This window comes from Schistocerca serialis, chromosome 10 (assembly GCF_023864345.2).
Source record: "Schistocerca serialis cubense isolate TAMUIC-IGC-003099 chromosome 10, iqSchSeri2.2, whole genome shotgun sequence".
Taxonomy (NCBI): domain Eukaryota; kingdom Metazoa; phylum Arthropoda; class Insecta; order Orthoptera; family Acrididae; genus Schistocerca; species Schistocerca serialis.
In genome coordinates this window covers 212,101,799-212,129,065 of record NC_064647.1, presented here as the reverse complement: position 1 = coordinate 212,129,065, position 27,267 = coordinate 212,101,799, and the positions used below count along the sequence as shown (strand labels likewise).

Genomic DNA, 27,267 nt, shown 5'->3' with positions numbered 1-27,267 from the left:
TTGTAGGAAACTTAATGTGGTTAAGTTTTATACTGGGATATGTTTTCGCTGGAGGCGGTCTTTTTCGAATTAAACAAGGATAACGAACAAAAGTGACCTTCGAACGCCGCCACACTCACCCTTCGCCAGTCAATATTTCTAATATGTTGCCGGCCGAGGTGGCCGAGCGGTTCTAGGCGCTACAGTCTGGAACCGCGCTACCGCAACGGTCGCAGGTTCGAATCCTGCCTCGGGCATGGATGTGTGTGATGTCCTTAGGTTAGTTAGGTTTAAATAGTTCTAAGTTCTAGGGGACTTATGACCTCGGAAGCTAAGTCCCATAGTGCTCAGAGCCATTTGAACCATTCTAATATGTTACCCATGGCACTCCCTACCACTGTACTAAAATCTCAGGCTTCAAAGAACTATTCCCGATATTCGACCTTTTTCGGTCGCTATAGATTACGCTCTTACACCACCAGCATAATCGGCCATTTCGTTGACATTATTAATTTAAGAGTGCCAGTGAGGATAACGAAACATCCGACTTTTGCAAACGTCACGCTTAAACTAATTACGTTAGTTGTTGGATCCTTTACAAGCACAATACTTCCTTAGACAGAACGCCTGACGAATACAATGATGTAATTTTTCTTGAATAACTCGAGAACTACGGGCTCTAGCAAAAACGTATCCCAGTATAAATTTTAAATACATCAAATTTCCGATAAATATGTCCTGCTCATTTTTTCTGTAGGACCAACGGTTCACGCTAAAGCGACCGAGAGAATATGAAAATCTCGCGCCTGGTTTTTGAAGGCTGTACACAACATTGCAGACTGTATAAAGCAACATTGGTAGAGTCAGCTGAATGACTCAGTACACGCAATGCATTGCAATCAATTGCGAGTACGATATATAAACGTAAATGGCGAGTTGGTGGCGGCCACTGAAGAGGCCTTCTCGCCGTTTTTCGGCGGCATGTTTTCAAGAATAGGAATAATCCTCAAGAAATACGACCGTAAGTGAGTTATTCGTCCATCGGCAGAACTGAGGACTGGGTTGTGTTGCGCCCAAAAGGGTCTTGGCCTTAGGAAACTAGGCCCATATAAAATCCCAGGCCAGTGTGGGAATTTTACATTCGGCAGACATATGGCACCGTTCAAGAAAGTTGTGTTGGTTACCAGCGACACACACGCCTGATAAATCAGCGGTAGCAAAGGAATCCCTTCAGCTCCCTGTCGGGGCCACTGCGAACGCTACTTTCGTCCAAACGGTGAGTGCTTCATCGCACACGCAGGGTGACAATTGATGTGTCGACAGAAGTGCCGACACAGTGTGATTTGAGGGGACCGCACGCTATAAACACACGAAGGATGGCGTGAGGTCTGAAACAGGATACGTAATGAATGCTATAAAGAAAAGTACGTAGCTTTTGGAATACTTATCTTTAATCCATCCATGTTGTACATCGCTATTGACGATACAAGTGAGACTCTGTAGATTCAGGCAATAAACTACTAATGGCGCCTTGCTAGATCGTAGCCATTGACTTAGCTGAAGGCTGTTCTAACTATCTGCTCTGCAAATGAGCGAGGCTTCGTCAGTGTGCATCGCTAGCTACGTCGTCCGTACAACTGAGGCGAGTGCTATTCCGTATCTCGAGATCTGTCTTGTGGTGGCGCTCGGTCTGCGATCACACAGTGGCGACACGCGGGTCCGACATGTACTAATGGACCGCGGCCGATTTAAAACTACCACCTAGCAAGTGTGGTGTCTGGCGTTGACACCACAACAATTGTTACAATATATGAGGAAAAAAGTAAATTAGTTTCAAACTGCGGCGTGCACACACTTTATTCAACGTGTGACTGTCACCACAGATATTCAGATTTATCCTATGACATGTTCGATGTGCCTCCCACCATTGGCGATGAGGTGGCGCAGATGAATAGCGCAATGCTGCATGATCCCTTGAAGCCTCGGAACATCGATAATGTGAAATGAAACATCATGGGTATGTGCCTGAAACATTCTTCTACACTACTGGCCATTAAAATTGCTACACCACGAAGATGACGTGCTACAGAGCGAAATTTAACCGACAGGAAAAAGATGCTTTGACATGCAAATGATGAGCTTTTTAGAGCATTCACACAGGGTTGGCGCCGGTGGCGACACCTACAACGTGCTGACATGAGGAAAGTTTCCAACCGATTTTACATACACAAACAGCAGTGAAACCTAGTTGTGATGCCTCGTGTAAGGAGGAGAAATGCGTACCATCACGTTTCCGACTGATAAAGGTCGAATTGTAGCCTATCGCGATTGCGGATTATCGTATTGCGACATTGCTGCTCGCGTTGGTCGAGATCCAATGACTGTTAGTAGAATATGAAATCGGTGGGTTCAGGAGGGTAATTCGGAACGCCGTGCTGGATCCCAAAAAAATGGCTCTTAGCACTATGGGACTTAACTACTCAGGTCATCAATCCCCTAGAACTTAGAACTACTTAAACCTAACTAACCTAAGGACATCACACACATCCATGCCCGAGGAAGGATTCGAACCTGCGACCGTAGCGGTCATGCGGTTCCAAACTGAAGCGCTTAGAACCGCACGGCCACACCGGCCGGCACTGGATCCCAACGGCCTCGTATGACTAGCAGTGGAGATGACAGCCATCTTATCCGCATGGCTGTAACGGATCGTGCAGCAACGTCTCGATCCCTGAGTCAACACATGGGGACGTTTGCAAGACAACAACCATCTGCACGAACAGTTCGACGACGTTTGCAGCAGCATGGACTATCAGCTCGGAGACCATGGCTGCGGTTACCCTTGACTCTGCATCACAGACAGGAGCGCCTGCGATGGTGTACTCAACGAAGAACCTGGGTGCACGAATGGTAAAACGTCATTTTTTCGGATGAATCCAAGTTCTGTTTACAGCATCATGATGGTCGCAATCCGTGTTTGGCGACATCGCGGTGAACGCACATTGGAAGCGTGTATTCGTCATCGCCATACTGGCGTATCAGCAGGCGTTATGGTATGGGGTGCCATTGGTTACACGTCTCGGTCACCTCTTGTTCGCATTAACGGCACTTTGAACAGTGGACGTTACATTTCAGATGTGTTACGACCCATGGCTCTACCCTTCATTCGATCGCTGCGAAACCTTACATTTCAGCAGGATAATGGACGACCGCATGTTGCAGGTCCTGTACGGGCCTTTATGGATACAGAAAATGTTCGACTGCTGCCCTGGCCAGCACATTCTCCAGATCTCTCACCAACTGAAAACGTCTGGTCAATGGTGGCCGAGCAACTGTCTCGTCACAATACGCCAGTCACCACTCTTGATGAACTGTGGTATCGTGTTGAAGCTGCGTGGGCAGCTGTACCTGTACACACCATCCAAGCTCTGTTGGACTCAATGCCCAGGCGTATCATGGCCGTTATTACGACCAGAGGTGGTTGTTCTGGGTACTGATTTCTCAGGATCTATGCACCCAAATTGCGTGAAAACATAATCACACATCAGTTCTAGTATAATATAATTGTCCAATGAATATCCGTTTATCATCTGCATTTCTTCTTGGTGTAGCAATTTTAATGGCCAGTAGTGTACTAGGGAATAGGGAGACGAATAGGAAGGACTGGACCCCTTTCGTTATCACTCTTTTTATTTGACAATCTTGTCAACAAATTCCTTTAAAACAACAATATCTTAATCCTGATTACTTTAGGTAACAAGAATAGTAAATCACAAGAATTTAGTGAGTCTGCTAACAATGTCTTTTTATGAAACAAAGTCTACCTCATATATGAGAAAATTTTAAAACCACTGACAATTATGTCCCTGACGGCTTAAATTAAGACACACAGTATTTCTGACTAGTCTTCGAACAGTAAGGACTGATGTTCTCAAAAACATTTACCTAAATAACAAGCTGCCAGAGATGGACCCAATAAATAGCAGGATGAAGTTAATACAAAGGCACTTGTTTCACACTCAAGAGTCAATCAATATCACTAAGGCTTGCTAAGGTTTCAAACTTCCGCTCCAAGGCCCAGTAACAGAAATAGGTAGCGCAAAGTCTTACTGAAAGTAGCACAGCAACAACCTTTCACAATTGTATTTGGCTCTTCAGACAAAGTTTAATAAATATAATAAATACCCAAGTAAACATAATTAGCACCAGAATTAATTAGCGAGGAGTGACGCTCGAAAGCAGAAGGAAAACTTAATTTGGAGAAGCCAAGGCGAAAGGCAGCAGACCCAGTTCTCGAGCTTCGACCCGGAGTCACCTCCCACTACCCAGGATTTCACAGCCCCGGTACACATCGCTGGAAAGGTAGCGCTTACTCCAAAACAGCAGCCAGCTAACTGGAATATTTAACAAGCGGACAGAACAGGTACGCAGGGACGACGTAAACAACCACCAAAAGATATAAAACAACAGGTTAAATTATTGACTGACAAAACGACACACTGCCTTTGCCGCACTACGAATGAACTACACAGGCTCAAAATGGTTCAAATGGCTCTGAGCACTATGGGACTTAACATCTGAGATCATCAGTCCCCTAGAACTTAGAACTACTTAAACCTAACTAACCTAAGAACATCACACACATCCATGCCCGAGGCAGGAATCGAACCTGCGACCGTAGCGGACGCGCGGTTCCAGACTGTAGCGCCTAGAACTTTGGCCGGCTACACAGGCAAGGTACAACCAATACCGCAAATCTTATGAATAACCTTAAGGCGACTAGCCTGCTATTAAGATATTAAGAAAGTCTGACAATTACTTGCAAGGCTAGCGGGCACTCTAGTCTTAGTCACAATTAAATTACGTGAACTCTTGTGCCCGACTGTTCAGTGGAAACCGTAACAAGCACAATTCTGAAAATTTAATTATAAGCTTTACTGGGGCTCACTGCGCTAGGGTTACCAAACACTTGAATGCGATATGTTTGATAAAAAGATTACGGTCTTGCAGCTGGCTACGTATTACATCAAATAACTATTTCCCACGGAGTGGAAGAGGCGTGCTCGTGCATTATGTTAATGTTTAACACCTATCAGAAACACCATGAACTCTTCATAGCCACACTTTTACTTGCATGGTAACACCCATGAGCTTACAGTTACCAGAAGCGAGGTAGCAGCCCTCAACATCTTCACACACATGCCCTAAGTACAATCTCACTTAACTTATCGCTGGACGTCCGATATGGCTTTCGTCGGGTACAGCAGGCGGCAAAAAGGCAGCGGACGACCGTAGACAGCCGAGTCCGGAACTACACTACTGGCCATTAAAATTGCTACACCAAGAAGAACTGCAAATGATAAACGGATATTCATTGGACAAATATATTATACTAGAACTGACAAGAGATTACATTTTCACGCAGTTTGAGTGCATAGATGCTGAGAAGTCAGTACCCAGAACAACCACCTCTGGCCGTAATAACGGCCTTGATACGCCTGGGCATTGAGTCAAACAGAGCTTGGATGGCGTGTACAGGTACAGCTGCACATGCAGCTTCAACGATACCACAGTTCATGAACAGTAGTGACTGGCGTATTGTGACGAGCCAGTTGTTCAGCCACCATTGACCAGACGTTTTCAATTGGTCAGAGATGTGGAGATGGCCAGGGCAGCAGTCGAACATTTTCTGTATCCATAAAGGCCCGTACAGGACCTGCAACATGTGGTCCTGCATTATCCTGCTGAAATGTAGGATTTCGCAAGGATCGAATGAAAGAGCCACGGGTCGTAACACATCAAATGTAACGTCCACTGTTCAAAGTGCCGTCAATGCGAACAAGAGGTGACCGAAACGTGTAACCAATGCCACCCTATACCATCACGCCGGCTGATACGCCAGTATGGCGATGACGAATACACGCTTCCAATGTGCGCTCACCTTAATGTCGCCAAACACGGATGCGCCCATCATGGCGCTGTAAACAGAACCTGGATTCATCCGAAAAAGTGACATTGTGCCATTCCTGCACTCAGGTTCGTCGTTGAATACACCATCGCAGGCGCTCCTGTCTGTGACGCAGCGTCAAGGGTAACCGCAGCCATGCTCTCCGAGCTGATAGTCCATACTGTTGCTAACGTCGTCGAACTGTTCGTGCAGATGGTTGTTGTCTTGCAAACGTTCCCATGTGTTGACTCAGGGATCGAGACGTAGCTGCACGATCCGTTACAGCCATGCGGATAAGATGCTTGCCATTTCGACCGCTAGTGATACGAGGCCGTTGGGATCCACTACGGCGTTCCGTATTACCCTCCTCAGCCCACTGATTTCATATTCTGCTAACAGTCATTGGATCTCGACCAACGCGAGCAGCAATGTCGCGATACGATAAACCGGAATCGCGATAGGCTACAATCCGACCTTTATCAAAGTCGGAAACGTGATGGTACGCATTTCTCCTCCTTACACGAGGCATCACAACAACGTTTCACCCGGCACCGCCGGTCAACTGATGTTTGTGTAAGAGAAATCTGTTGGAAACTTTCCTCATGTTCGCACGTTGTATGTGTCGTCACCGGCGCCAAACTTGTGTGAATGCTCTTAAAAGCTAATCATTTGCATATCACAGCATCTACTTCCTGTCGGTTAAATTTCTCTTCTGTAGCACGTCATCTTCGTGGTGTAGCAATTTTAATGGCCAGTAGTGTAGTTTCTCCGTATTTTGGGCTATCATGCTTCATACAAATTAATTCTGTCAGTAAGTATGCGTAACCACTTATAATTGACATTTACTTTGTAAAATCGCAATAAGATGAGTTTAAGCCTATTCGAAATTATTATACGCTACCTTGCAGAAAGATTGCTTGTGACCCCAATATTCAGACGTTGAAGTACATTTTTGAGCAGACTGTGTGTAATTACCGATAACTGAATAAACAACCAGATGTGAATGATATGCGTTTGCTAGAGAAAGAGGTGAGCCAGACTGGAATCAGATCCATGTGGCGGATTAACCACTGGTGCTTCGGACAGTCGGAGGGTGGTGTTTAGGAAATTCACTACACTCTTTTAGGAAAGGACTGGCGTGGTCCTCAGCCTCTGAGAAATACAAATACAAATGGTTTATATACGGTAACCTAGAGAACAAAGTTCACACGATTCTCACACAGATGGCAAACACGACTTCTCTCCCTTGAGCTGGCGGAGGACTGTAGTGGAAGAAAGCAGTCATCCACAATTTCAAACAACAAAAATTGCAAAATTATACAAACAGTCGTCCCCTTACAATGGGATGAACCCTAGGAAAGAGAGTGAATGAATTTGTAAATTTCGTCACTTAAAGAAAGAAACAAAACATTTGTAGGCCCTTTACCAAATGATAGACGCCTTTTCCTTTGTTAAAACATTTCACATTTTCCAGCACCATTGTAGTCACTATAGTGTGAAACCTTATCACTGAAATAAGTTACAAGTTTCGCAGATCACATTCACAGTGAATCATGTGATGTGGAACACGCTGGTTGAACAAAAGTGTAATGGTGGGAGCGGGGAGGTAGTGGTAAGGTGCTGGGTCTAAATTACAGCACACATTTTGCTTAAAATAATTTATTACACAGAAATTTGAACTTCAGTATGCTACGCACGTCATATAGCAATTTATGATGACATCGAGCTACAGGAAATAACAATTTAACAGTGCGATGGTGATCTACATGGCCGGCCGTGGTGGACAAGAGGTTAAAGGCGCTACTGTCTGGAACCGCGCGGCCGCTACGGTCGCAGGTTCGAATCCTGCCTTGGGCATGGATGTGTGTGATGTCCTTAAGTTAGTTAGGTTTAAGTAATTCTAAGTTCTAGGGGACTGATGACCTTAGAAGTTAAGTCCCATAGTGCTCAAAGCCATTTGAACCATTTTGATCTACATGGAACCCAACTGAAACCTCAAATTTTACACACTATAGCTCAGGAAAAGAATCTTTCAAGACTGACATTAGTTTCATAGAGCTTAGATAACAACTACACAAGTTAAATCCCAGAAGAGTGAATTCATAGTTACCATATAAATTATTAAAGTTTTTAAAATGCGATATAGCACAGTTCACAGCAATGAACAGGTTTTAAAAGGAGCAACAGTAATTATGTAGTTTGAGCTGGTGTACACCTTAAAATTTAAAGTTTAAATACACAAATACCAAATAACGTAAATCTCACTCAGCCTTTTCTAACAGTACCTAGCTGTAGGAGCTGAGGCACAGATTTAAAAACAGTGGTATTTCCAAGAAAACAGTAGGACAGGTTAGAATGTAACTGCTATTTTCTGTAACTAACACCAGATAATAATTAAGAATCACTACCTTAACACATGACAAACTAAAACGTGGATTATTTATCTGCAGAACGTACTAGGATACATGTCCTGTGAATATGGACGTCCTACATCTTGTCGTTCCGTATGTTCTGTTTCTTTTCTGAACATGAATGTAAACTACTGGCCATTAAAATTGCTATACCACGAAGATGACGTGCTGCAGACGCGAAATTTAACCGAAAGGAAGAAGATGCTGTGATATGCAAATGATTAGCTATACAGAGCATTCACACAAGGTTGGCGCCGGTGGCGACATCTGCAACGTGCTAACATGAGGAAAGTTTCCAACCGATTTCTCATACACAAACAGCAGTTGACCGGCGTTGCCCGGTGAAACGTTGTTGTGATGCCTCGTGTAAGGAGGAGAAATGCGTACCATCACGTATCCGACTTTCATAAAGATCGGATTGTAGCCTATCGCGATTGCGGTTTATCGTATCGCGACATTGCTGCTCGCGTTGGTCAAGATCCAATGACTGTTAGCAGAATATGGAATCAGTGGGCTGAGGAGGGTAATACGGAACGCCGTGGTGGATCCCAACGGCCTCGTATCACTAGCGGTCGAAATGGCAAGCATCTTATCCGCATGGCTGTAACGGATCGTGCAGCTACGTCTCGATCCCTGAGTCAACACATGGGGCGTTTGCAAGACAACAACCATCTGCACGAACAGTTCGACGACGTTTGCAACAGTATGGACTATCAGCTCGGAGACCATGGCTGCGGTTACCCTTGACGCTGCATCACAGACAGGAACGCCTGCGATGGTGTACTCAACGACGAACCTGAGTGCAGGAATGGCACAACGTCATTTTTTCGGATGAATCCAGGTTCTGTTTACAGCACCATGATGGTCGCATCCGTGTTTGGCGACATCAAGGTGAGCGCACATTGGAAGCGTGTATTCGACACCGCCATACTGGCGTATCAGCCGGCGTGATGGTATGGGGTGCCATTGGTTACACGTCTCGGTCACCTCTTGTTCGCATTGACGGCACTTTTCAACAATGGACGTTACATTTCAGATGTGTTACGACCCGTGGCTCTGCCCTTAATTCGATCCCTGCGAAACCCTACATTTCCGCAGGATAATGCACGACCACATGTTGTAGTTCCTGTACGGGCCTTTTTGGATACAGAAAATGTTCGACTGCTGCCCTGGCCAGCACATTCTACAGATCTCTTACCAACTGAGGACGTCTGGTCAATGTGGCCGAGCAACCGGCTCGTCACAATACGCCAGTCACTACTGTTGATGAACTGTGGTATCGTGTTGAAGCTGCATGGCCAGCTGTACCCGTACACGCCATCCAAGCTCTGTTTGACTCAATGCCCAGCGGTATCAAGGCCACTATTACGGCCAGAGGTGGTTGTTCTGGATACTGATTTCTCAGGATCTATGCACCCAAATTGCGTGAAATTGTAATCACACGTGAGTTGTAGTATAATATATTTGTCCAATGAATACCCGTTTATAATCTGCATTTCTTCTTGGTGTAGCAGTTTTAATGGCCAGTAATGTAATATTAAGCGGGTAGAAGCCCTACTGTCAAATGGCCGCTTGCTGGATTTTTAACGAAGCATCATTCATCAAAGTGGCTTTTACAGTACATTACCAAAGGAAAACATCGGATAGAAATATCTGAAGCATAGATTTGCTACCAGAAGCAACCAACACAAAACATAATCGCTGGCACTTAAACACTTCTTACGTGCAATAGCTGTTTGCTAGGATATTAACAAAACACAAGAAACTTGAGTTTAATACGTTGACATAAATGTAACTCGGCTTTCAGATGTAGCCAGGGAACTGAAAAGTAAAAGTAGCTTAAAAATTCTCACCGCTCTCTGGAGGACTCGTTAGAACAAAACCACCGGTACACATCTTAGCTCTCTAGACCAGCTTGAATTAGCACGGTGGCGGCAGGATACCAGTGTAAGAATAATTGATAAGACTCCCACAACAGTCTCTGACGACGTCACAAATTCATTAGTGTCCACAACAGTCGGCCCTACAGAATTTCAAATCCTCTGTCTGCTGGACTGATTAATTTTCATCTCCTTAATTTCATTAATTTTCACATCTTTCTACCGGGGTTAAGAATCTTCATAGTAAAACATGACATTGTTATTGTAGTTGTTGTTGTTGTTGTTCTTGTTTTTGTGGTCTTCAGTCCCCAGACTGGTCTGATGCAGCTGTCCATGCTACTCTATCCTGTGCAAGCTTCTTCATCTCCCAGTACTTACTGCAATCTACATCCTTCTGAATCTGCTTAGTGTATTGATCTCTTGGTCTCCCACTACGATTTTTACCCTCCAAGCTGCCCTCCAATGCTAAATTTGTGTTCCCCTGATGTCTCAGAACATGTCCTGCCGACCGGTCCCTCCTTCTTGTCAAGTTGTGCCACAAACTTCTCTTCTCCCCAATCCTATTCAATACCTCCTCATTAGTTATGTGATCTACCCATCTAATCTTCAGCATTCTTCTGTAGCACCACATTTCGAAAGCTTCTACTCTCTTCTTGTCCAAACTATTTATCGTCCATGTTTCACTTCCGTACATGGCTACACTCCATACAAATACTTACAGAAACGACTTCCTGACACTTAAATCTATACTCGGTGTTAACAGATTTCTCTTCTTCAGAAACGCTTTCCTTGCCATTGCCAGTCTACATTTTATATCCTCCCCGTCCATCATCAGTTATTTTGCTCCTTTACTACTTGAAGTGTCCCAATTCCTAATCTAATTCCCTCAGCATCACCCGACTTAATTCGACCACATTCCATTTTCCTCGTTTTGCTTTTGTTGATGTTCATCTCATATCCTCCTTTCAAGACACTGTCCATTCCGTTCAACTGCTCTTCCAAGTCCTTTGCTGTATCTGACAGAATTACAATGTCATCGGCGAACCTCAAAGTTTTTACTTCTTCTCCATGGATTTTAATACCTACTCCGAATTTTTCTTTTGTTTGCTTTACTGCTTGCTCAATATACAGATTGAATAACATCGGGGAGAGGCTACAAACCTGTCTCACTCCCTTCCAAACCATTGCTTCCCTTTCATGCCCCTCGACTCTTATAACTGCCATCTGGTTTCTGTACAAATTGTAAATAGCCTTTCGCTCCCTGTGTTTTACCCCTGGCACCTTTAGAATTTGAAAGAGAGTATTCAAGTCAACATTGTCAAAAGCTTTCTCGAAATCTACAAATGCTAGAAACGTAGTTTTGCCTTTCCTTAATCTTAACATGACATTAAAGGAAAATATTTGTTTTGATGTCCCTTGCAGTGTTTGTCGATTTTAATAATTATCACCCTGTAATTAACCAACCATTTCCAGTTGTACCACATCACAGTAGTGGGTAAATTCCATAAGCGTATCATGTGCCATGCTATGAGAAGCACGCCATGCAATGCTATTCCTTTGGGTCGTGTCCCACCGTATTTTCCAGTTGACCTATGAGTCACCAATACGTTGCGGATTCCGTAAGTATCCGCTCCACGGAATTACAAAATTGAAAAGTCTTCTGCTCTTCAGGATGTTAATAGAACCCTTAAAGTGACAAGTATCTCTAGCAATGACATCTGACATGCTATTCCACAAATAAGCGCCACTTTGGACACACTACAGGCAACTGCCCCGGCTACACACGAAGAGAATCCCACGGCAAAGCGCAAGAGCCCAAGTGGCCTTGCGCTCGCTCCACGAGAAACTCTGGTGAGAACATTCTGACAAAACAGTCGAATTATCCAAGAAGTCAGAAGGTGCAGCGAAATCATTGCAAAAAATTGATAAAAGTAAGCCGGACTGCTCAAAAAGATCTGTCAGACATTTTATTTCAGTGGGTAGATTATGAAGCCGAGTATTGCAGCACTTTCTTTGTCAAATTTGGATGCTTTAGAGGCTGACAAAACTCTACCATCTGGTGAGGAAGATGTATGAGACAGGTGAAATATCCTCAGACTTCAAGAAGAATATAATAATTCCAATCCCAAAGAAAACAGGTGTTGACAGATGTGAAAATTACCGAACTATCAGCTTAATAAGTCACAGCTGCAAAATACTAACACGAATTCTTTACAGACGAATGGAAAAACTGGTAGAAGCGGACTTTGGGGAAGATCAGTTTGGATTCCGTAGAAATATTGGAACACGTGAGGCAATACTGACCTTACGACTTATCTTAGAAGAAAGATTAAGGAAAGGCAAACCTACGTTTCTAGCATTTGTAGACTTAGAGAAAGCTTTTGACAATGTTGACTGGAATACTCTCTTCCAAATTCTAAAGGTGGCAGGGGTGAAATACAGGGAGCGAAAGTCTATTTACAATTTGTACAGAAACCAGATGGCAGTTATAAGAGTCGAGGGGAATGAAAGGGAAGCAGTGATTGGGAAAAGAGTGAGACAGGGTTGTAGTCTCTCCCCGATGTTATTCAATCTGTATATTGAGCAAGCAGTAAAGGAAACTAAAGTAAAATTCGGAGTAGGTATTAAAATCCATGGAGAAGATATAAAAACTTTGAGGTTCGCCGATGACATTGTAATTCTGTCAGAGGCCTCAAAGGACTTGGAAGAGCAGTTGAACGGAATGGACAGTGTCTTGAAAGGAGGATATACGATGAACATCAACAAAAGCCAAACGAGGATAATGGAATGTAGTCGAATAAGTTGGGTGATGCTGAGGGTATTAGATTAGGAAATGAGACGCTTAAAGTAGTAAAGGAGTTTTGCTATTTGGGGAGCAAAATAACTGATGATGGTCGAAGTAGAGAGTATATAAAATGTAGACTGGCAATGGAAAGGAAAGCGTTTCTGAAGAAGAGAAATTCGTTAACATCCAGTATAGATTTAAGTGTCAGGATGTCGTTTCTGAAAGTATTTGTATGGAGTGTAGCGATGTATGGAAGTGAAACGTGGACGATAAATAGTTTAGGCAAGAAGAGAATAGAAGCTTTCGAAATGTGGTGCTACAGAAGAATGCTGAAGATTAGATGGGTAGATCACATGAGGAGGTATTAAATAGAACTGGGGAGAAGAGGAGTTTGTGGCACAACATGAGTAGAAGAAGGGATCGGTTGGTAGGACCTGTTCTGAGGCATCAAGGGATCACAAATTTAGCATTGGAGGGCAGCGTGGAGGGTAAAAATCGTAGAGGGAGACCAAGAGATGAATACACTAAGGCTGCAGTAGGTATTGGGAGGTGAAGAAACTTGCAGAGGATAGAGTAGCATGGAGAGCTGCATCTAACCAGTCTCAGGACTGAAGACCACAACAACAACAACAGAGGCAATTACAGTTCACTTTTTCCATTTAATATTGTACCTATACATAGGTGGTAAGGCACTTATTTTCACAAATGTCGTACCACTCATCCAGTTAAACACGAGTAAATAGACCGGTAACAGCTAAAGGTGTTGAGTGCTATGGAGTGTAATCAGTGTTGCCAGCCACCTCTCTTACGCATATGGCCATTAACTTCTGAATGTGCTTCAAACCTCGGTATGGAATGTGACCATCATCCTTTCGTTACAGAACAACTTCTCTGCAGCAAACAAAAGACTTTTGCAGAGATGGTAGTTCCAAACCAGTGTTGTTGTGGGTGCTCGCTCAGGACTGGCACCATCATCATTGCCGTCTTGAGTATGGTGAGTACAAGAGGAAAAAAAGGATTGACGGTAATTAAAGTGTGGCACCTTTCTTGCATTGACAGATTTACCCGGGGGACTGTGCATCACTAATGATCACTCCTCCAATTTCACCCTTTTTTTTTAAAAAAAAAAATAAGTCATCAAACTTTAAACTGGTTTAATTCTGTTCCATTTCTTTCTATCTTGTGCTAACTTTTTCATCCCTAGCTACTTACTACACCCAGTATACTCATAATCTATCTTGCATGAACTAACCTTGGTCCACACACCTAATATTTTCCCCTGTACCACTCTCCCCAGCGCAAGGTAAACTATTCCTACGTGCCATAGCTGATCATTGCTGATATCACACTAAACTGTCCCATCCTCTACACGGTGAGTCACAGCCACCAAGAATAACTCAGAAAGTATGATACGAGCTGAAAAGTTTGTGGGAAAAAGTTGCTTAGGACAACGGGGCCCTTTTTTTAAAAAAAAAAAAATCTGATGCTATAGTTTGGTACTTATTTTCTGATAGCGGCTATCGAGATGAATCCAATGATGCGTAATAGTAAGGTCTTCGAAGGTCAACGAAGGTCACAAACGTGGCATGAACATCCATTTACAGAAGGCGTTCGAAGTGATGACCGTTGGTATCAATGCAGTGCTGCAATCTTCTTATCATGGACTGAGTGGTATTCCTTATCGCTTCGGCACTTGCCGAAGTACATGCTCTGACAATTCTCTCTCGCATCTCTTCATCTGTAGTTTGAACGTCTTTATAAACAATGTCTTTTACGAATCGCCACACGAAAAAATCCAGAGACGTCATGTCTGGCGAACGAGCCGACCACGACACGTCTCCTCCGCATCCAATCCAACGATTTTGGAATTTTCTCTGCAACTCATTGCTAGCCATCCGCGAAAAATGTGCCGGTCACCAATCGGGTTGATACCACATTCGGTTCCTTGTTCCTAAAGGTGTTTCTTCCAATCACAGACCTAATGTTTCTTGCAGGAATGTGGTGTACTTCCTACCATTAAGATATCCTTCGACGGAATCCGCATAATTCTGTCCTCCAGAATCCCATACCATACACTCACCGACCACGGTTTTTGGTGTGCAACTTGCCGCAGTCCACATGGATTTTCAGTTGCCCAATAATGCGTGTTATCCAAATTAACATTTCCACGATTCGTGCATGTAGCTTCGTCAGTAACTAAAATCAAATTAATAAATGTGTCATCCCTATGAATTTGAAGTTGAGCCCATCAGCAGAATTCACTGCGACGCATACAATCTGTACCAGTTAATTCTTCGTGGAGACTGATATGGTAAGAATGATATTTATGGCGACGCAGAACACGAACAACACTACTCTGGCTCATGCCAGATTCCCTTGCGATTTCACGTGAACTAACACAAGGATCTCGAACCACACTGGCAAAAGTACCAATTTCCGTTTGAGCGTTAGTAACTTTCCTTTGCCGGATATGTTTCAGATGCGCTAAAGGTCCAGTTGTTCTCAGTTCATCAGACACATTTAAATGTACGACGTGTAGGGTGAGTACGTTGAGGATATCTTTCAGCGAATAAATTTCTCGCTCTCACAGAATTTCGCTGGCAATCTCCGTAAACGAGATGCATATCGACTTGTTCTTCGAAGGCATACATCATTCACATTTGCTTGATACGACGATAATAGTCTTACTGTTCCTGTTACGGTTGTATTACGAAACCGTCGAATGGTGTTTACATGTCTATGGAACGTTAGACTGATACGCCGTATTCGGCGAATATTTACTATTTCAGGATATACGAGAGAGAATTGTCAGGGCATGTCCTTCGATAAGTGTAGAAGTGATCAGGTATACCACTCAAAACACGAGAAGACTGCAACACTGCATTGATACAATTGGTCATCACTTCGAACACTTTCTGTAAATGGACGTTCATGCCACATTTGTGACCTTCGTTGACCTTCAAAGACCTGTTACACGTCATTGGATTCGTCTCGATAGCCGCTACCAAAAAAAAGTACCAAGCTATAGTATCCCATTTAAAAAGACAAAGTTGATCTTCAGATCTCTGACGCGACCCCACTTAGCAACCAAAACCACGTCATATTTGGGCCTCGTTGTCCCATGCAACATTTGTCCCACAAACTTTTCAGCTACTATCATACTTTCTGCGTTATTCTAGGTGGCAATAGTTACTGGCTCGCCCTGTACTTAGATCATTCAGGTCCTGTCAGAGCTCTTTCCCCACATATTGATTATAATATACAGGTTGTTACGAACAGGTACGGCCAAACTTTCAGGAAACATTCCTCACACACAAAGAAAGAAAATATGTTATGTGGACATGTGTCCGGAAACGCTTACTTTCTATGTTAGAGCTCATTTTATTACTTCTCTTCAAATCACATTAATCATGCAATGGAAACACACAGCAACAGAACGTACCAGCGTTACTTCAAACACTTTGTTACAGGAAATGTTCAAAATGTCGAGGATATATGCATCCACCCTCCGTCGCATGGAATCCCTGATGCACTGATGCAGCCCTGGAGAATGGCGTATTGTATCACAGCCGTCCACAATACGAGCACGAAGAGTCTCTACATTTGGTACCGGGGTTGCGTAGACAAGAGCTTTCAAATGCCCCCATAAATGAAAGTCAAGAAGGTTGAGGTCAGGAGAGCGTGGAGGCCATGGAATTGGTCCGCCTCTACCAATCCATCGGTCACCGAATCTGTTGTTGAGAAGCGTACGAACACTTGGACTGAAATGTGCAGGAGCTCCATCGTGCATGAACCACATGTTGTGTCGTACATGTAAAGGCACATGTACTAGCATATCCCGTATGAAATCGTGATAACGTGCTCCATTGAGCATAGGTGGAAGAACATGGGGCCCAATCAAGACATCACCAACAATGCCTGCCCAAACGTTCACAGAAAATCTGTGTTGATGACGTGATTGCACAATTGCGTGCGGATTCTCGTCAGCCCACTCATGTTGATTGTCAAAATTTACAATTTGATCACGTTGGAATGAAGCCTCATCCGTAAAGAGAACATTTGCACTGAAATGTGGATTGACACATTGCTGGATGAATCATTCGCAGAAGTGTACCCGTGGAGGCCAATCAGCTGCTGATAGTGCCTGCACACGCTGTACATGGTACGGAGACAACTGGTTCTCCCGTAGCACTCTCCATACAGTGACGTGGTCAACGTTACCTTGTACAGCAGCAATTTCTCTGACGCTGACATTAGGGTTATCTTCAACTGCACGACGAATTGCCTCGTCCATTGCAGGTGTCCTCGTCGTTCTAGGTCTTCCCCATTCGCGAGTCATAGGCTGGAATGTTCAGTGCACCCTAACACACCGATCAATTGCTTCGAACGTCTTCCTGTCGGGACACCTTCGTTCTAGAAATCTGTCCCTATACAAACGTACCGCGCCACTGCTATTGCCCCGTGCTAATCCATAAATTAAATGGGTATCTGCCAACTCCGCTTTTCTAAACATTGCACTGACTGCAAAACCACGTTTGTGATGAACACTAACCTGTTGATGCTACGTACTGATGTGCTTGTTGCTAGTACTGTAGAGCAATGAGTCGCATGTCAACACAAGCACCGAAGTCAACATTACCTTCCTTCAATTGGGCCAAATGGCGGTGAATCGAGGAAGTACAGTACATACTGATGAAACTTAAATGAGCTCTAACATGGAAATTAAGCGTTTCCGGACACATGTCCACGTAACATCTTTTCTTTTTTTGTGTGTGAAGATATCTTCGCGGGTACCGGGCGCGGTTGGGCCACCGTCTCCCCAAGGGGAGTGGTGGGCTCAGCGGCGTTCGCGGCGCAAGAGGCGGAGGGTAAATGTGGAGGCTGGCCGTGTGGCATCGCCCGCTCTGCCTGTGAGTGGACATGTGGCCACTCCTCCAGCAAGTTCCGAACAGGCACACGGGGGGAGGGGTTTATTAGTGATTGGGAGCTCCAATGTTAGGGAAATAGCGGAAAGGTCGGGGAAGAAGGTCAGTGATCAAACTGTCTGCTTGCCGGTGGGTCTCATCCGAGATGTGGAGGAGGCCCTGCAGGCGGCGATAGAGAGAACTGGGTGCACCCGATTGCAAACTGTTGCTCATGTTGGCACCAATGACTCCTGCCGTCTGGGTTCAGAGGTCATCCTCACTTCACACAGGCGGTTGGCGGAGTTGGTGAAGGCGGAAAGCCTCGCTCGCCGGGTGGAATCAGAGCTAACTGTTTGTAGTGTCGTTCCCAGAACCGATCGCGGTCCTCTGGTTTGGAGCCGAGTTGAAGGCTTAAACCAGAGGCTCAGACGAATCTTCGGAGATCTGGGGTGCAAATTTCTCGACCTCTGCTATCGGGTGGAGAAACGTAGGGTCCCCCTGAATAGGTCAGGCGTGCACTACACGCAGGTAGCGGCTACAAGGGTAGCGGAGTACGTGTGGAGAGCACATGTTGGTTTTTTAGGTTAGAGAATTACCTCCTTAGGCCCGGCAAGACGCCTCCTGAGTCGTGACAAGGTAGCAGTAGGCAGTCTGGAACCGCGCGACCGCTACGGTCCGAGGTTCGAATCCTGCCTCGGGCATGGATGTGTGTGATGTCCTTAGGTTAGTTAAGTTTAAGTAGTGCTAAGTTCTAGGGGACTGATGACCTTAGAAGTTAAGTCCCATAGTACTCAGAGCCATTTTTGCCCAAATAGTACTAGCTAGGGAAGTTGGCTGAAACCAGACGTAAACAGTAATTAAATTCTAAACTCAGATTGGAATGTATACCGCAGAGACAGGCTGGACAGTGAAGGGGGAAGCGCGTTTATAGCGATAAGAAGTGCAATAGTATCGAAGGAAATCGACGGAATTCCGAAATGTGAAATAATTTAAAGCAGCCTCAAACATGATAATTGGATGTCTCTGGCTTAGCAGCTGTTCTGGCAGAACACCTCATGGAAAATTTGGAAAATATTTCGAGTAGATTTCCCGACCATGTTACAGTTTTGGATGGAGATTTTAATTTACCTGACATGGACTGGGAGACTCAAACGTTTATAACGGGCGGCAGGGACAAGGAATCCAGTGAAAATTTTTTAAGTGCATTATCTGAAAACTACCTTGAGCAGTTAAACAGAGAACCGACTCGTGGCGACAACGTATTACATCTTCTGGCGACAAACAGACCCGAACTATTTGAAACAGTTAACGCAGAACAGGGAATCAGCGATCATAAAGCGGCTACAGCATCGGTGATTTCAGCCGTCAATAGAAATATTAAAAAAGGTAGGAAGATTTTTCTGTTTAGCAAAAGTGACAAAAAGCAGATTTCAGAGTACTTGACAACTCAACACAAGTTTTGTCTCAAGTACATATAGTGTTGAGGATCAGTGGACAAAGTTCAAAACTATCGTACAATATGCATTAGATGGGTATGTACCAAGCAAGATCGTAAGAGATGGAAAAGAGCCATCGTGGTTCAACAACCGAATTAGAAAACTACTACGGAAGCAAATGGAACTTCACAGCAAACATAAACATAGCCAAAGCCTTGCAGACAAACAAAAATTACACGAAGCGAAATGTAGTGTGAGGAGGGCTATACGAGAGGTGTTCAACGAATTCGAAAGTAACGTTCTGTGTACTGACTTGGCAGAAAATCCTAAGAAATTTTGGTCTTATGTCAAAGCAGGAGGTGGATCAAAACAAAATGTCCAAACACTCTGTGACCAAAATGGTACACGAACAGAGGATGACAGACTAAAGGCCGAAATACTAAACGTCTTTTTCCAAAGCTGTTTCACAGAGAAAGACGGCACTGTAGTTTCCTCTCTAGATTGTCGCACAGATGACAAAATGGTAGATATCGAAATAGATGACAGAGAGATAGAAAAACAATTAAAATCGCTCAAAAGAGGAAAGGCCGCTGCACCTGATGGGATACCAGTTCGATTTTATACAGAGTACGCGAAGGAACTTGCCCCCCCCCGCCCTTCTTGCAGCGGTGTACCGTAGGTCTCTAGAAGAGCGTAGCGTTTCAAAAGATTGGAAAAGGGCACAGGTCAACCCCTTTTCAATAAGAGACGTCGAACAGATGTGCAAAACTATAGACCTATATCTCTAACGTCGATCAGTTGTAGAATTTTGTACCACGTATTATGTTCGAGTATAATGACTTTTCTGGAGACTAGAAACGTACTCTGTAGGAATCAGCATGGGTTTCGAAAAAGACGATCGTGTGAAACCCAGCTCGCGCTGTTCGTCCACGAGCCTCTGAGGGCCATAGACACTGGTTCCCAGGTAGATGCCGTGTTTCTTGACTTCCGCAAGGCGTTTGATATAGTTCCCCACAGTCGTTTAATGAAAAAAAGTAAGAGCATATGGACTATCAGACCAATTGTGTGATTGGATTGAAAAGTTCCTAGATAACAGAACGCAGCATGTCATTCTCAATGGAGAGAAGTCTTCCGAAGTAAGAGTGATTTCAGGTGTGCCGCAGGGGAGTGTCGTAGGAACGTTGTTATTCGCAATATACAATATAAATGACCTTGTGTATAACATCGGAAGTTGACTGAGGCTTTTTGCGGATGATGCTGTAGTATATCGAGAGGTTGTAACAATGGAAAATTGTGCTTAAATGCAGGAGGATTTGCAATGAATTGACGCATGTTGCAGGGAATGACAATTGTATCTCAATGTAGACAAGTGCAATGTGCTGCGAATACATAGAAAGGAAGATCCTTTATCATTTAGCTACAATATAGCAGGTCAGCAACTGGAAGCAGTTAATTCCATAAATTATCTGGGAGTATGCATTAGGAGTGATTTAAAATGGAATGATCATATAATGTTGATCGTCGGTAACGCAGATGCCAGACTGAGATTCATTGGAAGAATCCTAAGGAAATGCAGTCAGAAAACAAAGGAAGTAGATTACAGTACGCTTGCTCGCCCACTGCTTGAATACTGCTCATCGGTGTGGGATCCGTACCAGATAGGGTTGATAGAAGAGATAGAGAAGATCCAACGGAGAGCAGCGCGCTTCGTTACAGGATCATTTAGTAATCGTGAAACCGTTACTGAGATGATAAACACCAGTGGAAGGCTCTGCAAGAGAGACGCGCAGTAGCTCGGTACGGGCTTTTGTTGAAGTTTCGAGAACATACCTTCACCGAGGAGTGAAGCAGTATATTGCTCCCTCCTACGCATATCTCGCGAAGAGCTCATGAGAATAAAATCAGAGAGATTAGAGCCCACACAGAGGCATACCGACAATCTTTCTTTCCACGAACAATACGAGACTGGAATACAAGGGAGAACCTATAGAGGCACTCAAGGTACCTTCCGCCACATACCGTCAGGTAGCTTGCGGAGTATGGATGTATAAAGTTGCCGTTTTTACATATTGGATCACAGAACCCTAAAAATTCTACTGCGTAATGGTTGCCTCCTATAGCGTCAACACGGAGGCACTGCCATAGAAACGCAGACTAAATCGAATTCTGTGATGGGTTGTAGATGGTGCTTAAAGTTGTCACACTGAGCGTACCTTAACTATCAGGCATTTTCTTTCGTTGTGCGTACTGTAACTTCCCCATCACGTAAATAATGAGAGCTATCAAATAAATTCAAACAGCCTTGCCACAATGGTAACACAGGGTTCCCGTCAGATGACCGAAGTTAAGAGCTGTCCGGCTGGGCTAGCACTTGGATGGGTCACCATCCAGTCTGCCGAGCGCTGTTGGCAAATGGTTTTCACTCAGCCCTTGTGAGGCAAACAGAGAAGTAGCGGCTCTGGTCTTGGAAACTGACACCAGGAGAGTGGTGTGCTGATGACAGGCCCCTCCATTTCAACATCCAGTGAGGTCTATGAGATGAGGATGACACGGCGGCCGGTCAGTACCGCTGGGCCTTCATGGCCTGCTCTGGAGGAGTTTAGTTTAGTTAGGAAATCAATGCAACCGAGCAGATCATAGAAATACGGATTACATCATCGCACTAAAGGTAACTGTCGATCCAGGGAATGTTGATTTTCATACTCATTAAGCCCATTGATTGATACGCAAACGTACATCAAATGACTATAGATTTTTGTTTGTGAGGACCATCTTTATATCTGCACAACGGTGTCAATAGTCTCATCAGTCGGTCTTTTTCGACATACTGGGTCTCGTATTATACACACATCATAAAAGTTTTGTATCACCTCGGTTCAGAGAGTCCCGGAACTTGTACAGAAAATTGGAATAGAAATCAACATAAACATCATTTTTGTTGTTCATGAAAACCACACAGTGCATGTTGTACCACCATACACCGAGACCTTCAGAGGTGGTGGTCGAGATAGCTGTACACACCGGTACCCCTTAATAGCCAGTAGCTAGTCCTCTTGCATTGATGCTTGCCTGTATTCGTCGTGGCATACTATGCTCAAGTTCATCAAGACACTGTTGGTCCAGATTGTCCCATGCCTCAACGGCGATTCGGTCTCGATCCCTCAGAGGGGTTGGTGGGTCACTTCGCCCATAAACAGCCCTTTTCAATCTATCCCAGTAATGTTCGATAGGGTTCATGTCTGGAGAATATGCTGGCCACTCTAGTCGAGCGGTGTCGTTAGCCTGAAGAAAGACATTCACAATATGTGCACGATTACGGCGTGAACTGTCCTCCATGAAGGCGAATGCCCCGCCAATACGCTGCCAATATGGTAGCATTATCGGTCGGAGGACGGCATTCACGTATCGTACAGCGGATGCGGCACCTTCCATGACCACCAACGGCGTACATCGGGCCCACACAATGCCACTCCAAAACAGCAGGGAAACTCCGCCTTACTGCACTCGCTGGGCAGTGTGTCCAAAGTGTTCAGCCTGACCGGGTTGCCTCCAAACACGTCTCCGACGATTGTCTGGTTGAAGGCATATGCGACATTCATCGGCGAGGGTAACGTGATGCCAATCGTGGCGGTTCATTCGTTATGTTGTTGGGCCTATCTGCACCGCTCTGCATGGTGTCGTGTTTGCAAAGATGGACCTCGTCATGGGCGCCAGGAATGAAGTTGCGCATGATGCAGCCTATCGCGCACAGTTTGAGTCTTAACACGACGTTCTGTGGCTGCACGGAAAGCATTATTCAATATCGTGGCGTTGCTGTCAGGGTTCCTCTGAGCCATAATCCGTAGGTAGCGGTCGTCCACTGCAGTAGTAGCCCTTGGGAGGCCTGAGCGAGGCATGTCATCGACAGTTCCTGTCTCACTATATCTCCACGTCCGAACGACATCGCTTTGGTTCACTCGCCTGGACACTCCCCGTGTTGAGAGCCCTTCCTGGCACCAAGTAACAATGCGGACCCGATCGAACCGAGGTATTGACCGTCTAGGCATGGTTGAACTCCAACACGAGCCGTGTACCTCTTTCCTGTGGAATGACTGGAGCTGATCGGCTGTCGGAACCCCCCCCCCCCCCCCCCCCGTGTAATAGGCGCTGCTCAAGGGACCGGTTTTATGATATAATATCCACAGTCAATGTCACTCTTCAGAAGGAACCGGGGTATTACAAAACTTTTTTCTGATATGTGTAGTTATTATTTGTAGGCATGTTGGCAGCATTCCTCATCGGCTTTTAATTAAATCACCGTGTTGGGGTATGTTTCTTACTTTAAATAATGGGCATAAGTCGTTAAAGTCTACATCTACATCTACATCCATACTCCGCAAGCCACCTGACGGTGTGTGGCGGAGGATACATTGAGTACCTCCATCGGTTCTCCCTTCTATTCCAGTCTCGCATTGTTCGTGGAAAGAAGGATTGTCGGTATGCCTCTGTGTGGGCTCTAATCTCTCTGATTTTATCCTCGTGGTCTCTTCGCGAGATATACGTAGGAGGGAGCAATATACTGCTTGACTCCTCGGTGAAGGTATGTTCTCGAAACTTCAAAAAAAGCCCGTACCGAGGTACCGAGCGTCTCTCCTTCAGAGTCTTCCATTGCAGTTTATGTATCATCTCCGTAACACTTTCGCGATTACTAAATGATCCTGTAACGAAGCGCGCTGCTCTCCGTTGGATCTTCTCTATCTCTTCTGTCAACCCTTTCTGGTACGGATCCCACACTGCTGAGCAGTATTCAAGCAGTGGGCGAACAAGCGTACTGTAACCTACTTCCTTTGTTTTCGGATTGCATTTCCTTAAGATTCTTCCAATGAATCTCAGTCTGGCATCTGCTTTACCGACGATCAACTTTATATGATTATTTCATTTTAAATCACTCCTAATGAGTACTCCAAGATAATTTATGGAATTAACTGCTTCCAGTTGCTGACCTGCTATATTGTAGCTAAATGATGTGGGATCTTTCTTTGTATGTAATCGCAGCACATTACACTTGTCTACATTGATATTCAATTGCCATTCCCTGCACCATGCGTCAATTCTCTGCAGATCCTCCTGCATTTCAGTACAATTTTCCATTGTTACAACCTCTCGATATACCACAGCATCATCCGCAAAAAGCCTCAGTGAACTTCCGATGTCAATGTCATAGAAAGCTATCTATCAGCAAATACTGGATTGCGCGGGAATTTTAGTTACTGAGCTACAGATTGATGTTACCTCCATACGTTAAAACATTCTACACCATTCTGGCTAGTATCTTAATGGCATCGATGCGTACAAGGCGCGAATGGCGTCCTGTGGTGCAGCTGTCCACACTGCATTCCTCTGGTTTAAAAGTTCATCTGCAGTGGTTGGCAGTGGGTCACAGCACTGCACCCGTTGTTCCACCATATCCCACACATTTTCGATTAGCGACAAGTCTGGTGAGCTGGCAGGGCAGGGTAACAGCCTGTGAAACCAAGATGGCGCGCAGCGGAATGTGGTCGTGCATTGTCTTGCTGAAAAATGTCGTCTGGGTTGTTGTGTGGGAAGGGTATGGCTAGAGGCAGCATGATGTCATTCACGTAGTTTACACTGGATGTGGTGCCCTGGACGTGCTCCAACTGTGGTTTGCCTTTGTACCCAAAAGCACTCCACACCATCAGCCCTTGAGATGGCGCTGTGTGTCTTGTGCGAATGCAGTCTCTGTGACGCCGCTCCCCATGTCTGTGGCGAACCAAAATGTGGCAATCATTTTCAAGCAAATAGAACTTGGATTCGTCCGAAAACACTATCTGATGTCATTCCTTTTCCCCAATGACGTCGTTCCATACACCATTGCCGTCTAGCATATTTCTTCACATTCGTCAAAGGTAGGCGGAGAAGAGGACGACGTGCAAGTAACCCAACCCATGCTGTAATAAACTGTGATTGACTGTCGCCCCTGACAGTGTACGATGTTATACACTGTTCCAGAGTTAGGCGAGAGCCGAGGGGAACCCAGACTGGTCCTGCAGTCGATCTTTGTGGAGGGGAGGGTGGGGAGGAAGAATGTGCTGGGTGGTGTGATCTGATCCGTCTCGTCGTCTAATACGGCATTCTGTGAATCATCCTGCACACGCCCGTTGCACTGCCGAAACACTTCATCTCGTAAGAGCAGCAACTTATCCTCATGGATGTATAATATTCCCTCGTGCCCTATTTCAAACTCATTGATTTGACGTTACAGTTAACGCATACGTCAGCGAGGCATCATGCAAGTCTGCTCAAGTCACACTTATCCATTACTTACGGTTTATAGCGACAACGAGAGCCGCAGGCACATTTTACCGGTAGGTGGTGGTGCTTCGCGATATCGATGCTGACCTTGGACCCGCTGACGGAGATGCCTGAAATGCTAATCGTGTCTGCAGAACGTACTAGGGTACATGTCCTGTGAATATGGACGTCCTGCATCTAGTCGTTCCAGGTGTTGGGCTTCTTTTCTGAACATGAATATATGTTGTTCTTCTTGTGGTCTTCAGTCCAGAGACTGGTTTGATGCAACTCTCCTTGCTACTCTGTCCTGTGCAAGCTTTTTCATCTCCCAGTACCTACTGCAACCTGCATCCTTCTGAATCTCTTTAGTGTATCCATCTCTTGTTCTCCCTCTACGATTTTTACCATCCACGCTGCCCACCAATGCTAAATTTGTCATCCCTTGATGCCTCAGGACATGTCCTACCAACCAATCCCTTCTTCTAGTCAAGTTGTGCCACAAACTTTTCTTCTCCCCAATCCTATTCAACACCTCCTCATTAGTTACGTGATCTACCCACCTAATCTTCAACATTCTTCTGTAGCACCACATTTCGAAAGCTTCTATTCTCTTCTTGTCCAAACTATTTATCGTCCACGTTTCACTTCCATACATGGCTACGCTCCATACAAATACTTTCAGAAACTACTTCCTGACACTGAAATTTATACTTGATGTTAACGAATTTCTCTTCTTCATAAACGCTTTCCTTGCCATTGCCAGTCTACATTTTATATCCTCTCTACTTCGACCATCATCAGTTATTTTGCTCCCCAAATAGCAAAACTCATTTTCTACTTTAAGTGTCTCAATTCCTAATCTAATTCCCTCAGCATCACCCAATTTAATTCGACTACCTTCCATTATCCTCGTTTCACTTTTGTTGATGTTCATCTTATATCGTCCTTTCAAGACACTATCCATTCCGTTCTGCTGCTCTTCCAGGTCCTTTGCTGTCTCTGACAGAATTACAATGTCATCGGCGAACCTTAAAGTTTTTATTTCTTCTCCACAGATTTTAATACCTACTCCGAATTTTTTGTTTTGTTTTGTTTCCTTTACTGCTTACTCAATATACAGATTGAATAACATCGGGGAGATGCTACAACCCTGTCTCACTCCCTTCGAACCTCTGCTTCCATTTCAAGCCCCTCGACTCTTATAACTGTATGACATTGTAATATAGCAAGCATAACCAGGATCCAGTTGAATGGAGATGTATCTTCTTTTTTTTTTGCAGTTGTGGTGCCTTTTTCAATTAGCAATAACAGCGTACGGTTTGCACAACTCCCTTCAGTACTTCAGCGATGATGTAAACAGGGAAACATCAGGTAAGAATGAATGCTTAGCACATTTTTTGCTGTGAAAAAAACCAATTTTTCTAAAAGACCATGGAAACTAGTCAATGTTTACTTCATCTAGCAGTTTAAATTTATCTAGGTTTTGAAAACATAAATCTAACTAAAATTACTGGTTATTACAATATTTTTAAAAGCTTACATTCGCGCAGTGTCAGTCACGAAAGGAAGGAAGAAGGAAGATTGGGTTTAACTTCCCGCCAACATCGAGGTCGTTAGAGACGGAGCACAAGCAG

The 27,267-nt window shown here is 44.6% G+C and overlaps 1 protein-coding gene across 2 annotated transcripts in view; it reads left to right on the top strand.

Annotated features, from left to right (window-relative positions):
• Window positions 1-27,267, top strand: part of LOC126425133 (translation initiation factor IF-2-like) — a 79,362-nt gene that overhangs the window by 361 nt on the left and 51,734 nt on the right. For both annotated transcript variants that reach the window (XR_007576267.1, XM_050088075.1), the window contains exons 2-3: window positions 13,884-13,996; window positions 26,914-27,004. Coding sequence is in view for 1 of the 2 variants with exons in the window: in XM_050088075.1 (XP_049944032.1) it covers window positions 13,922-13,996; window positions 26,914-27,004 (166 nt within the window). In the remaining variant the exon portion in view is untranslated. The remainder of the gene's footprint in view (window positions 1-13,883; window positions 13,997-26,913; window positions 27,005-27,267) is intronic.